Here is a 14,600-nt window from a genome sequence, read left to right as displayed (position 1 = left end):
AGGAAGTGATAATGTTTCCTTAACTTGCAATTGTTGATGTTACTTTAGAAGTTTCATGCATAAACAATAAGTAGATACAGTTTTAAGGTCAGAGTTACTTTTTTAGTAACAAACTTTTTAGTTCCTGTTTTTAATTTCGGAATAAAAATATTAAGGTGTAAGTAGATTTTTGTATTGCTTTGTATTTTTTTAAATACTTAAGTAGTTAAGGTTTTTTAACTACTGACTTTTGTCACAATGTTCCTTAAATACTTTAGTTCATTTCTATTTGAACCTGAAGAAAGGATAAAATGGTGTTTAAAATAAAACTTATCAAATACAATATTAACACTATTCATAATAATGGGAATTAATTCTATTGTTGCTGTATAGTGACATTATAGTTTCAAATAATGAACCATTATACCAAACATTATTTTTATTAATTAGTAATTGGCTATTAAATTAATTTAGTGAGTATTTAACATAATATGTCCAATGTTATTGTATATTTTTTTTATATCAGTCCATAACAGTTTTATGTAGTTGTAGCTACACTATGCATTGATTAATAATCTAATCCATGTATACATTATATACTATGAGTCATTAATACTGTGGTAATGTTTGTGATGTTGTATAGGCAATCTCAAGAACTACGAAACTGATTTTAAAAATTCTTCTCCAAATGACAGGTGTGTGGTGTTAAGGTTTCATAGGCTACAAATTAATAATAAAAAACTACCCAACAGAAAACACAGGCAGTTAATAAATAATCACTCTATTTACGTATGACAAGTTCACATTAATTAAATTAGGCACAAATCACAAAGGAAGGAATTAGAGTTAATTTTCTTCTATGATAATGGGTTTAACTCTTACTACTTAAAACACGGGTGTTATACATATCACGCTAATAAGATTATTGAACAGATTAAGTATTTAGTTATACTAGTACATACAGCTTAAGAATTGGTGAGCTTCACAACAACCCATTTACCTAATGCTAGCTGAGATTTATTTAGAAGGATTTGTTCTTTTCCAGCCTCTGATTGTGTTTAAAAAAGGTTTATAAGGCATAAAATGTGTTTGTATTAAGACCTACCTTGACCTTAGGCCGCGCTAGTTTTGTTTAAGCTCGTTTAGTTGCAGCTTTTCTCATAGAATTATGGTCTAATTGTAATTCAGAATTGCTGTGTGATCTTGGACTCATTATGTCGAGAAATATTTCGTGTCTTCCTAAATATAGTGTGAAGCCGTCGAGACTTACGATATTGTAATGGAACTGTAAATCAGATATTTATCTTAAGGTTAAGCCTTCTGTTCCATTGAGACTATTCTGTTAGATTTATAGACTACCTTTAACATACCCACAATATACGATAGAAATTAAGCGCTCTCTATAAAATGATAGAAACATTTTAAAGGATAATACCATATCCACTTAAACATACAAATTGATAACTTCCCAAAGATCCATTCATTAAACAAGACAAATCGTAGGCTTTAGACAAGCGCCATACACGTTCCGTTCGCGTTTCACGGTCGATACAAATGCATTTGGCACTAGAGAGATTTAAATTTACTACTATTGACATTATAACCTTCTCAGAGTAATCCGTCATCGGCTCGCACGCTTGCTCGTACAGACAGCGACGTAAGTCGGTTAACGCAAACCGATTTTTAAAACGACTCTACACAATCACATTCTATTGGTTAATTATGTGCTCTTAGGTAACGAGACAGGTTACATCTAGTTTAGTTAAAATATTATATTAAAACACCAATCCGTACATGTCATTGAAAAATAGTGGCTTTTAGTAAATCGAAACTGTTGCTGACTGTACCACGATTACGAGTTCGATACAGGTGTGTCTTGCGTTGTTGAGAATCCTGTCTTAACGAACGATCGACGGGTTTTTTTTCTTCTTTATGGCATTTCTTACTCGCCTAAACCTTATGAGTCATTTGTGATAGAGATTGTCTTTATTATGTGATACTATTACTAATGTATCAGCCGTCAGCAGATTATCTTACGTTTTCTTAGTACTTTTAATAAAGTAACCATAGCCATGTGATAGTCACTTTTAATATTCGAAATATGGAAATCCACAAACCATCATTATGAAGGGTATGATTCCGTAGTGTAGTAGTGGTTGTGGCCATATTTAAAATGGAAAAATAAAGGGTTGGTTTAAAATAGGGGTAAGAAGATTATTTAATGATTAAAACTATTTCCGTAAATGATCAGCGTGGGTAGGTAACACAGTATCTTGTTTGATGACCGTTTTATCTTCTAACACCACACAGACCAATTCCCTTTAAATAGTACCTATTCACAATGACAATATCGTTACACCAACTCTAGGCGATAAACAGTATTTCAAATAAAAGACAATGTTTATCTTGTCATTACATATTTCATAACACAAATGCAAATCAGATTTTCCTATTGCATTGTTGTAGGCTTGCGAAATTTTATATATCTGTCTCGTGTTGTACCTATTGTTCAGAATTATCTGTCCGAATAAACTTGTAGGAAATACGCAATGTTTCTGTGAAGAAAACAACATTTTCGAACATCCCTGTTAAGTAGGTAAAAACCTTTTTTTTTTATCAAGATATCGGTACTCTCGATCTCTGCCAGCGCCATGGATTTTAATCTATGTAGCACCATTTTCGCAATTTTACTTTGTATCTACAAAAAGCTTGTTTGCCCAAAGGTTTCCTTCCCAATATATGTCAACATTACGCTACCCCAGATCTCGTGTAATTTCCGTTGAAAGGGATCATTCCTTTTTATTACTTGTCATAAGCTGTGGTCTATGATATTTAAAACAACGCGTGTTTTCATTGGAATATAGTATAATTGAAAGTTACGACACGGTTTTCTTCAGGTTTACGTAAAGGTACAGTTCAATCGTATTATATCTCCTGTAAAAGCTACATATGATATATCTAGGTTGACTGACTTCTCAAAACCAAGAAATTCTCCTAAAACTGGTTTTCCGTCTTTAGTTTCCTAGCTGTCTTAGAACAAATTCAATTTCATACAAGTTGGTATTCAGGACGTCTTTGTTAATTTTTGCCGTCACCGGCCAACTTCTCAGGTACTCATATACCTACAACTGTATAAACATAAAACCGCCCAAATTCTCCCGAAATGAGACGAAATAAAGTTACCTCCCTAATACTTTAGCTTGACAAACACATAATCTGATTTTGGATGCCATTTGATCTAATATTTGAAAACATCTTGTAAACAGACTTGAAGGATGAACAATATTATGTATAATTTATGTGCTTTTTTTCCTAACGTTATACGTTTTCAATGAAATTTCTTATAGAACTTATCCGTATTATGTATAAGACAGGATTATTTTACCTAATCGGAAAACTAGTAAATTTCCCCGTGACCGGAGATTTTGGCCCATCCAGGCGTATTTAACTCATTAAATATTGACCTGTATCTTGTAACCTCTTTCTTATATATCTTGTTTTTTTCGTCTCTATGTACTTGTGTTGTATGTTTTCTTTATTAAATGTATGTTTTCCGTGTCCTGTTAGTATCTTTAAAAAAGGTTGAATTATACCGTATCCGGAAAAACATTTGATAGTTTTCACTAACAATAGAAAAAAATATATACGTATTTACTTGGTTTATCGTAGATTAAACGTCAACTGTGGTTATTAAGAGCTTTAATTTAATTAACGGTAAAAATGTACAATCAATTAGCAAATATTTAAACCTAAAATTAGTATTTCTTTAAGATAACATTTAATCAGTCGTAGTTGATAGGCAATCTAAAAGGAATCCTTCCATATCCTACGAATAGGTAGCATGTTTTAGTGTAGATAAATCAATTTAAAATCAATTAAAGCATTAATCACCACGCTTTTTAATCCATGCTTGCTTGAATTGTGGCTAAATGACACCTCATAGTTCTTATTCTTGTCTAGTATTAAAATGAAAATGCCCCTTAGATAAAATGAATAGATGTTTATATTTAGATTCTTAAATACTTGTCAATTTCAGCTTCCATTAGTCACATTTTTTCATTTTCTCCGTTTAAATAAATAGATGTCAAATATCCGTTGCGTGTTAGATATTAAGTATTGCTTATTTCCGTTGTTAGAGTGTCTTTACGTGATTGCAGCGCAACCGGTGCGGTGGGCGGGCGTGGTGTGGGCGGCAGCAGCGCAATGCATACGTCGAGGCATTCCGTCACCTCGTCTTCGGGCGTCCTTATGGTGGGGCCCAATTTCCGCGTCGGCAAAAAGATCGGCTGCGGAAACTTCGGGGAACTCAGGCTCGGTAAGTCAACTAAACTCTTTTTCATCATACTACATAATTATGCCGCGTCCAGCATCATAATTACACATGCCAGGGTAACTGAGAGAGACTAAATGCTTTTGGTAACATAACTGGAATGCCTTATCGACTTCCTCCGTTTTATGGACGATTTCCCAGATTCCCGTCGGATTACGTCCATACTTTTTCAAAGGAAAGAAGACTGAATGTTGACTCCAGCAAATAAACCTTCAAAGTTTAATCGACAGCTGAATTAGCACAACCAATAAGTGGTTTACAACTAGACATCGGAATTTTACATCTCATATCATCATGCTTCGCAGACAGATTATCACAATTGATTGTAAAACAGATAGGGTATGCTGATAACCATGCACTTGAATTCAAAACGGATTTAAGTATACCTACCTCTATAATAAGTAAAGGAACAGGCAACATAACGACATCCGTATCTAACAGCTCTATTTCTGAAGTATTTCCAAGTAAACGAATAAAGGTGTTTCTGGTTATTTCCTATCAAGATCTGTGTGAATATTTCGAGTGGGTGGAATAGATATCTTGTAATTGTTATATTTATTCGGACATTGTCTCTCGAACCGAGAAGGGTTTTCGTGTTAGTCGGCCATCGCGAATAACCCTTCAGGTAGAGCTATATCTGAAGGTTTCCGATTAAATTGGCACGTGTCTATCACTAGTTCTAGAATGCAATCTATTTTCAAACTCAATTATTTTGAACTTTGATTTGATGAGTCAGAAGTGATTGGTTTTCTCCTCTTTCGATGGTCCGCTTTAGTGTTGACTAATGTGAGAGTTGCGACCACAAAAATTCAATGCAATTGGTTTTGCTATTCATGTTGAACCTCCAAGGAACAGTGTTGTTTGCCGTTAATTCAAAACATTAGTTGCCTACATAGCTAATGTACTTAACTCATTCAATGACATGGCCGTTACAACGCTTCTTGCCGACCTTGCGCGCTTACTGAAATATGCAAAGCTATTAATATTACTCATTTAGGCGCACCCAATGTTCAACTAAGATAATAAGCACTGGTTTCCCTGACAGTCTTATGAATTCCAACAAGCACAACAAACAATATTCCTTCAAAGTCGGTGCGGTCATTTTCAGCAATACGTAACAGTCTCTTCCGAAAACGCGGTGATTTATGTGGAAATTAAACATCTGGGTTTTACTATCGGCACATTTTGTGTTACAGATTTTATCATTTCGTCATACGCTAAAATGAACAGTCATGTATTCAAATCGGTTCTCAAAACGATGTGAAACATATATTATGAATGAAGTACCTACATAGTACCTAACAGTATTCACACTGACCATTAGCTTCATAGATAATTATATACCTAATGTTATGATGACGAATCTCGTTGATAATGTCAACAAATCGTCGTGACATCCAACGATCCTTACATAGTAAGGTCAACTCATGATTGTCGTAAGATGCTGAAGTGATAGAAATAGAGTGAATCGAATGTAAATGTTCCCATTGTTGTTACTGAAGGGAAATAGGTCACTATGTTGTCTGTTAGCGAAAGGCAAGCTTTCCATCACAATACCTGCTACATATAAACTTACCGCGCCATAGATACAAACATTTTGTTTATGGCGTCTGGCTCACAGGAGGAGAAAGCGAAACTAATGTTTACAATATGTATCACAAATGTGTTATACTATTAAAGAATTCGCGAATGCTATAGTTACATACAAGTCTTTTCAATCTATTCTCACGATAAGAGGTCTGAAAATCTGTGTTTTTAGGAATGAATCTTGCATCGTGGTTTAGGGAAGGATTTCATTCAGTCGCTGCAAAATTAAATTCTAAGCTCATTCATAAGGTTTAATAAAGTTGTTACTCAGCTTATTTGTTATACAAATTACTTCAATCTAGATCTAAGAAAAACTGTTTAATCTAACTACACGAACATACCTTTAGAACCTTGTTTTACAACTATGATTAATTAACCTCGATGTTAACAATACAATTATGTTTTTACTTTTTTAACCTAGTTTATTTTATTAATACTACGAGTATATTCTTTTCCTTAAGAAGAAACGACTCCCACACTAAGGTATTCAATCGATTCGAGCTATTTCACATATGTTGTGATACAATAATTAACACCTTAAGACTGTAAGGTCTGTTGATCTGGTGTCAAAAAGGTTTGATTTAAAAGGTGTCCTTGTGGTGTGGACCTAGTATGTAATTATATTCACACTTTTAAAATAAGAGTATGAAATAAGGAGGTTTTATGTTAATCATAGCCCTGAAATAATTTCTCATTTCGATTCACACTTACAATAGTAAAATTTTATATTTACTTGTCTGAAAGTATGTTTAACAGAAGTGCCTTGGAAAAATTACGAAATGGTTGTCTTCATTTAACTGACTGTCTATATCTAATATTACTTTTTTTCATTTATTCCATTCTGACGGACCTCAAACATTCATTAGGGAAAGATTTACTGGTTGTAATATTCATGTGCTAACCGGCTAGTGACTTTTGATGTATTCTAAATCCCAATTCCGATTAAAGCAGTCATGGTCTTGATCAAAGGACAAAAAAACATCCGTTCGGACCTCGAAACCCAGTTTTACATGCGTCCGAGGCCATTCAAGCTCAATGTCTAATTACCACTCGACGTTTTGCTAAATTGCATGTAGATACTTGTTTAAATTATTCCGTAAATCTGTTGGTCCATGTGTCTTATCTAAGACTCTTAGCACGAATATTTCTCAAAACTAATACATTTAAATATGCATGCAGCAGGTAGAAACGGAACGATGTAACAAAGGACCCTTGTATAATGGAAGACTTATGACTCATTCTTTCGCTGTCAGTATTCGGAAATGCTCTTTCAAATGAGCCTTGCCCGGCGTTCACACGTGCCCAACAATATGTTTTACAACTATCACGCCATCTTCAAACCAAAGTAGTTAAGTAGGATACTTGCGATTTTTTTGAAAGGTCAGATCATAGGCTCAACACGTGACCCTTATTCCCTTGGCAGTAAGGTTTCATATGGATGTACTGTCTGGGTGATTATATGGCTGCGTGCGGATGAGAATTGGATTCAACCTCGCGTCACTGAAAATAACATTATTGCGGACACGTGCGTGAGGTGATTAAGCCGATACATACATTATTTACTTACCGAGCCTCATATTTAAAAATGTGCTTTCTTGGTACTCGGTTGTTAATCAAGTTAAAAGGTCCCACAAATAAAAAGTACCGTGTAACTCCTGCTTAGTTTCCTGTGTGGGTTTTTAAATTGTTTCCTCCATTTAACATTTTACCGTAACGATTGTAATCTAAAGAGCAATTAGAATTAATAGCATCTTGTTAGGCCATTAGTGCTTATATCGCATACGTACTCATAGAATCGATTGTTCTACTTGTTTTCCGCAGAAGATTTCTTCGAATGTTATTGACTATAATTCTTTCAATGAAACAAACGTAAAGCTTAAATATACACGTTATCTTGTGTCGTGTTTACAATACTCGAAATAATCTATACCATGTTTATTTTCGACTATTTTTGTATTGTGACTTAAATCGCCGTTTTACTTGTTCGTGTGTTATAAAGATGTTACAATAAATGAAACAAAAGCTGAATCACAAATAATACACAAATGAAATCTGGTTGTCAGGTACACAATATGATTTGTCCCGGGCGACGTTACCGTACGGTTGACGCGAGGTAGCGTCATTTGTGTTACCTAATTTAATTTCTGTGTCACCGCCACACTTAAGCTTTATATCAACAGCGAACATTATTCCTCCATTTAATTTGTCCGCCCTGATAAGATATTGATTATTGAGATCTAATTCTATGTTGATACGGAGGTATGACGATCTTTATGATCAGTGATAACGATTGATAAGGCAACACGCTGTCAGTGACGTTGACAATCAAATTGGAATAATCTTGAGTATCCAGAGCAGACCGTATGGGATAAAAACATATTTTATTTTTAAAATGTTTACAGCGATCCGTTCGACCAGAATTGTGTCAAATCGTATATCTATATAAATATGACCGAAGTTCGTATTGTTTGTTTTTATATTTAGTACATTTTTATAATTAAAATTTTCTTTTTCAGGAAAAAATCTCTACAACAATGAACATGTAGCGATTAAAATGGAGCCTATGAAGTCAAAGGCTCCACAATTGCATCTAGAATACCGATTTTACAAGTTATTAGGCACGCACGGTAAGTTGAGATGATTTCATCAAATAATAATTAACATTGACATACAACATGTACAATTTTGTCCTATAAGTAAATTAGTTTGCCACGGTTCCATTACGTTTTCTTGGATATAGGATACAGCGAGATTGCCTATTACTATTAGAAGTAATAAGGATTTCTTTTAATTCTTATTGAATGAAGTGATTCTGAAAGTTGATTCTCCTAGGTACTGTCGAATAAGTTTTCTTTTAATACTAAATTAGTCACCAAATTCGAAACGCGGTCACAAAGACCTGTTGATCAAAGATACGATAACGTTTTGCTCTTAATATCGGTCTACAACAGTTTAAACTGCGAATCATGATCTTCGGATCGAGGTAATGTTACGGGTAATGTAAGCACCGTTTTGTAGCGCTAAAATAAATAAAGCCTTCAAGTTGAAAACTTTCCGGTTCAAAATACATTCATTGATAAATTTACATTTTATCTCAATCTGATACGGGCGCATTAGTCGTGGTATTATCACAAATAGTTCAGCCGCTGACGTTTTGGTTCTTGTTTCATTGGCGATTATACGTGTTTGTATGTAGGTCGCTAGGCTGTTCAGCACAAACGTCATTCGCGCTACAAACTCAATAACACCTTATATTTTATTTTTTTATGAGGATTATTGACGTAGTTAGATGATAATCCAGATAATGACAATACAATTTGCTCAGAGGGCATACCAAAAGTGTACTACCTGGGAACTTGTGGCGGCCGCTACAACGCCATGGTCATGGAGTTGTTAGGGCCCTCGCTCGAGGACCTGTTCGTACATTGCGGCAGGAGATTCCGACTGAAGACGGTCCTTATGATTGCTATGCAGCTCGTAAGTGCCGTAATAATTCTCCGGTAGAATAGGTGAATGTCTTTTTGACACAACACCGTAACCGATATCGAAAATATATAAATTATCGTAATATCCGAGGGTTCGCACGCCGTGGTCATGGTCGTTGTTGAGGCCCGTCTGTTTCTTTTTGTTTTCGTTATGTTTTAATATATTAGGCAGAACACCCAGCAATGCTCTCGCGTATCCTGTCGTATTGACTTATATTAAATATCGGCTACAGTGTTGTGTCGTACAGGTGCGTGCGAGAGCAATGCTCGTGTGTTGAAATGTGAGTACTAAATTGTGTTCGGTCTGTCTCCCCCTTCCTACCCCTAATTCCCATGGCTCCTGTAGCGCCGTCGACAGCGGAGGGCATACCGGAGGTGTATTACTTCGGTCCTTGCGGTAAATACAACGCACTGGTGATGGAGCTACTGGGGCCTTCGTTGGAAGATCTCTTCGATCTGTGCGGCCGTCGATTCTCTCTAAAGACTGTGTTAATGATCGCTATGCAGTTGGTAAGTAAAACGAGTGCACGCGTTTTTTATACTCAAAATAACCCATTATTTTTATAATCTGAAATGCTTTTTTAATCAATTTGTCCAAGTCATTGAACCTAAATAACTGTATTGACTTGGAAATACGTCAAAGAAATATGATTGTAGAACGGTTTAACTGCCAGACTATTGTGACGTAACTGATGCAATGCGACGAACAAACGCTTGCATTTATAAACAAATCAGTAAGTTATAAATTAAAGTCTCAGGATTTGAATTGAATCGGGCGTTTTATAAATAAGTACTTATGAAAGATGTTGTTTGTTCGCTTGATCTCTCGGTTAAGAAGATATTTTAAAAGTCGACCAAGCAAAAGAAAGAGTTTCTATTTTTATACGAATCCTTCGAGTAAACTGTTTTGGGTAAATTCTTTAGTCCTGTGTATTGTTTTTAATATTTTTGATAACATGTTTTACAAAGAAATTACCTACTGTTGTTTGAACGAAATATTTGAATTGTTATTATGAAACAACAGTAGGTATTTTAACAATTCAATTAGTAAACACCATACCAATACATTCTTTACCTATTCACTATGTTTACAACAATAACTCAGCTATCAATATAAATAGTTGCTTATTAATATTAATTTTATGTCATTGTCCTATACTAAGCTTAAGACATGTTCTCTATTTCCCCTACTCGGAAATATTTTCCTTATTATCCAGGAACTATAATAAGAAAGTATTTTTTAATACAGGCTTTTTTATTGAAAACATATCAAGTGATCTCACCGCTTAGTTAAAAAAGGAGTTATGAAAATGTTATTCTTGATAAATGACTCAGGTTTTCACCTGAACCAGCACTCATCACCAATAACAAGTTTTATTATAATTAATAGAGTGCGCTTTTAAATGCTCTATAACTAGAACTGACTCAGTTTTTTCTAACTGAGTATCTCTTTATTCTGTCCTTCTTCATTCCATAACTTCTTGATCACAAATAAACAATCGCTTAAACATTACCATTGACCCTTATTGCCTATAATTCGATGTATCTAAACAATCGTATAACACCATAGCCTTTGGCCCTTCAATTCAAACCATCCTACCACAATTGTTATTGACATGTCACTAATCAAAGAACCATCTGTATTTCAGTTACATCGTATCGAGTATGTCCACACGAGACATCTAATATACCGTGATGTAAAACCGGAAAATTTTTTAATAGGTAGAACTGCAACAAAAAGGGAAAAAATCATTCACATCATTGGTGAGTCACGTTTTTCTCTTATTAGCGAGTAAGCGACGATATTGTATTGTGTACCGAAATACATACAATATGTTTACCAAACGACTATTCTGGGAAACATATTTTTGTAATCTTTATCCAGTGGACCATGAAGGTAGAGTTATAAGCTTGATATAATCCTCTAAGACATCTTTTTATGAGAAAGGCCTTTCCCATATAGTGAGTCAACAAACACACTACAAATGTACAGGTATAGAACATACTTATCAGTTATAGGATAAATAGGATAGTGACGTCATTGAAGTTATAAAGAGGTCAACAACCTGAACCTAATAAATAAAAACCGTTATTGACGCAGCTGTATGTATTACCATTAGCTTTGATTAATTGGCGAATTCCTACAACAGTCGGTCAGAGAACTTCGAATTATCTATATCCTTATTCAAGGTTCATATATTCTAGACCAACTTGTTTAGTCTTGATTCTTTTATTGCTATCATATGTTCTGTATTTAGTACGTGCTAGGTGTATCTTGAAACGTTCGCAACCGTTTCCATGTTTGTCATAACTCTGTTTCGAGTAATTATACGCTTAATTGTTTATTCAAATTACGCTGTCATTATAATTCGATTGAGTCATAAGTTTAAAAATGAAAGTCGTTGAGCGGCCGATTGTGAATTGGTCCGTTTAATTACCTCCTTCCTTGTAGGCGAGTTAATTTTAATCGAGATATGGAAGAAATTATCGAAGCGAGCCGCTTTACGCAAATCTGTAAATCAATTCTTAAATACTTTTATTACAATATTTCCGTTCGCCTAATATCGTCATAAATTCTCGATGTTCATATCTTTGCTATCTCAAGCTCGCCACTTCTATCTTTTATTACATATCCACTGAAATATAATAAATTCTCGCCTTGAAACTTCAATTATGCCCATTGACATTTTAAAAACAATTTAAATTCACAATAGTCGTAAAGGAATTCTTGAACAATAATTAACCTAGTCCGTTATTACTCTATTAGTTGTTAGTTGTTCATGACGTGATAATGAAACTAGATAGCATGATACTGGCCATCTCAATGGTTAACTATTTATGCAATAATGTGATCTCTAAAGTCAACACGTTATTAAAGCACGTGCTGTGCATGGACTTGCGTACTTTGTGTTGACATCGGACTCGTTCGACCCACTGCGGGGTAAACGAGCGTGGAGTTTTGAACACTGGAACTCGGTGGCCGTAGTACTGATGTCAGGCGACGGCGCGACATCACCGCGTGGTGTTACGTACTAAATTATTACTGAATGTCGTAGCGTTGCGTCGCCATGGTACATATTATATATCTCATGCTACCTACGGTTAAATGCCGCAACGAATCGAACGTCACAAGCTCAACATCACAAAATATACACGTCTTATTTTATTTAACCTTGCTACGGTATTACTGTTCTAGGACTAGACTATTGTCTGCAAATCTGCCAATTAATTTTAAATTTGTATAATAGAATTGTTTAGAGTTCCCGACAAAATGAAACTTGGCAAGCTCTAAAGGAAACCGACTGGAATTTTCAAGGAGATAACTTTAAAAACAGCTAGATTGCAGATGTCGGTCAAACTTGAAGCTTCACATTTGTTTTCGTTTCTAGTTTAGAAGCGAATTTTTATTACACATCTATGTAATTATCGGTGGCGGTAAAACTCACGTTCGGTGTGCTAATGCAGAAGTCATGGCAATTATAATGGGCAGTGTCAACGAGTCATTTGTGTAATGAAGCATTACGCTGGACATCAGCTCGTTTCGCTAAGTGATAAAGTCTCATTCATGTACATTAACGTCACGCCGATTAGGTAACGAGATATAACAATAGTAGAGTAATACAATCTTCGAATGAGGTCTGTGGTTTACAACCCGACTTCTTTGAATGTTGTAGTTTTTTTCTATATGCCGGCTACTGGCAGGTTTTAAATATTTATGGTAATGTATGAGCTACGGGAACTTTGTAGCACCATTGAATGGTGTGATTTGATTACAAATCTTGCCGTGTGCAGTCATCGTTATAACCGCCGTTGTATTGAATATATATTCTTCAACTGATCGAATTGAATGTCAAGACGAGGTCAATGTATTTAGACGTAGAAATGCGCAAATTCAAATATTTATTACTTTAATTACTCTATTATGCTTAAATTATGTATGTAAACTAATTTCTTTATCTATTGTATTTCAGATTTTGGTTTGGCCAAAGAATATATAGACTTAGAGACAAACAAACATATTCCATATCGGGAACACAAGTCACTTACCGGGACTGCAAGATACATGTCAATAAACACACATTTAGGAAAAGGTAATGTTTGAACTACTTACTTTGTCTAATGACCTTCCAACCTCCTAAAGTTGAATGACATTCATAAAGCAGTAAATACTTTAAAATTACTTTTAGAGTACGTTCTAATTTGTATTCAGCATGCAACATGACCAATTCATACTTAGAATACGCTACCAGTCATAACCTGACGTGTATTTCTTTATATTTTCAGAACAATCTAGACGCGATGACCTAGAGGCTCTTGGGCATATGTTTATGTATTTTTTACGTGGTTCCTTACCCTGGCAGGGTTTAAAAGCTGATACACTTAAAGAGCGATACCAAAAAATTGGTGACACCAAGCGAGCGACGCCTATTGAGGTATGTATGGTGATATTCCACATTTTGTGCGAAAACTAAAATTTATTTTAAACTTTTTTCTTTACACTCTACTTTCCAACAAAGTTCACGTTATCCTATTCTTAGATTCCACCCTTTTTAGGCCACTTATATTTATCACACCAATGTTTAAAACATTCATTAAAACATTTCCAACGACGTACAAAAAGACATTGCAGCAAGAATTAAAAATTGTTTTTTACTAAGTAATTATTTCCATATCAAATCGCCCGCATCAAAAATCAAAGACAGCAACGCTTTTCTTAAATGGCGCCTACAATCGAACTATTGATTCGCATTAATTTATTAACATTGTGTTGCATTGAGGTCAAGACTAGGTTTTTAGGGCGATACGTCCTCGCGCTGTTCGCGTTCAAGAAAATGTTAAGACTTAATTATTCATTTATTGTTTCCTTAATATAATGAGGAAACATGGATTTATCCTTACCTAATTGTAGTTGACCGCATATTGCAGGTCTATTTTCATTATTTACTTCAAATTAAGGCGCTTAAGTATGTTTTGAAGTTATAAACTTCCTTTACTCACACATCCTCGATAAATTGTTGTTGTTATTGAATTACTCTCTTTAGCTGCAATGAGAAAATCATGGTCATTGCTAAGTTCATTAAAAACTCGAAACAAAGCAATGACTATCAGAGATTAAAGTAAATTCATTGTAATATAAAATCGGTAATAACTAAACGCTATGGGCTTTAAGCATGAGTTATCGCCAGTGATGAGTAAGTATTGTTTGGCGTAATCAATGT

At 34.7% G+C, this 14,600-nt stretch overlaps 1 protein-coding gene across 15 annotated transcripts in view; it reads left to right on the top strand.

Moving 5' to 3' along the window:
* LOC113503417 (casein kinase I) overlaps nt 1-14,600 on the top strand; it is a 32,392-nt gene that overhangs the window by 3,666 nt on the left and 14,126 nt on the right. For 14 of the 15 annotated variants that reach the window (XM_026885367.1, XM_026885368.1, XM_026885369.1 and 11 more), the window contains 6 exons: nt 4,137-4,294; nt 8,413-8,523; nt 9,728-9,891; nt 11,031-11,145; nt 13,353-13,472; nt 13,666-13,814. In XM_026885367.1, the coding sequence (XP_026741168.1) occupies nt 4,137-4,294; nt 8,413-8,523; nt 9,728-9,891; nt 11,031-11,145; nt 13,353-13,472; nt 13,666-13,814 (817 nt within the window). Of the gene's footprint in view, nt 1-4,136; nt 4,295-8,412; nt 8,524-9,221; nt 9,374-9,727; nt 9,892-11,030; nt 11,146-13,352; nt 13,473-13,665; nt 13,815-14,600 lie in introns of all 15 variants that reach the window. The other variant, XM_026885381.1, reaches the window with a different exon arrangement.

Source organism: Trichoplusia ni, chromosome 19, assembly GCF_003590095.1.
Source record: "Trichoplusia ni isolate ovarian cell line Hi5 chromosome 19, tn1, whole genome shotgun sequence".
Classification (NCBI taxonomy): domain Eukaryota; kingdom Metazoa; phylum Arthropoda; class Insecta; order Lepidoptera; family Noctuidae; genus Trichoplusia; species Trichoplusia ni.
Note: the sequence above shows the minus strand (reverse complement) of the source record. Positions and strands in the feature narration are given on the sequence as shown.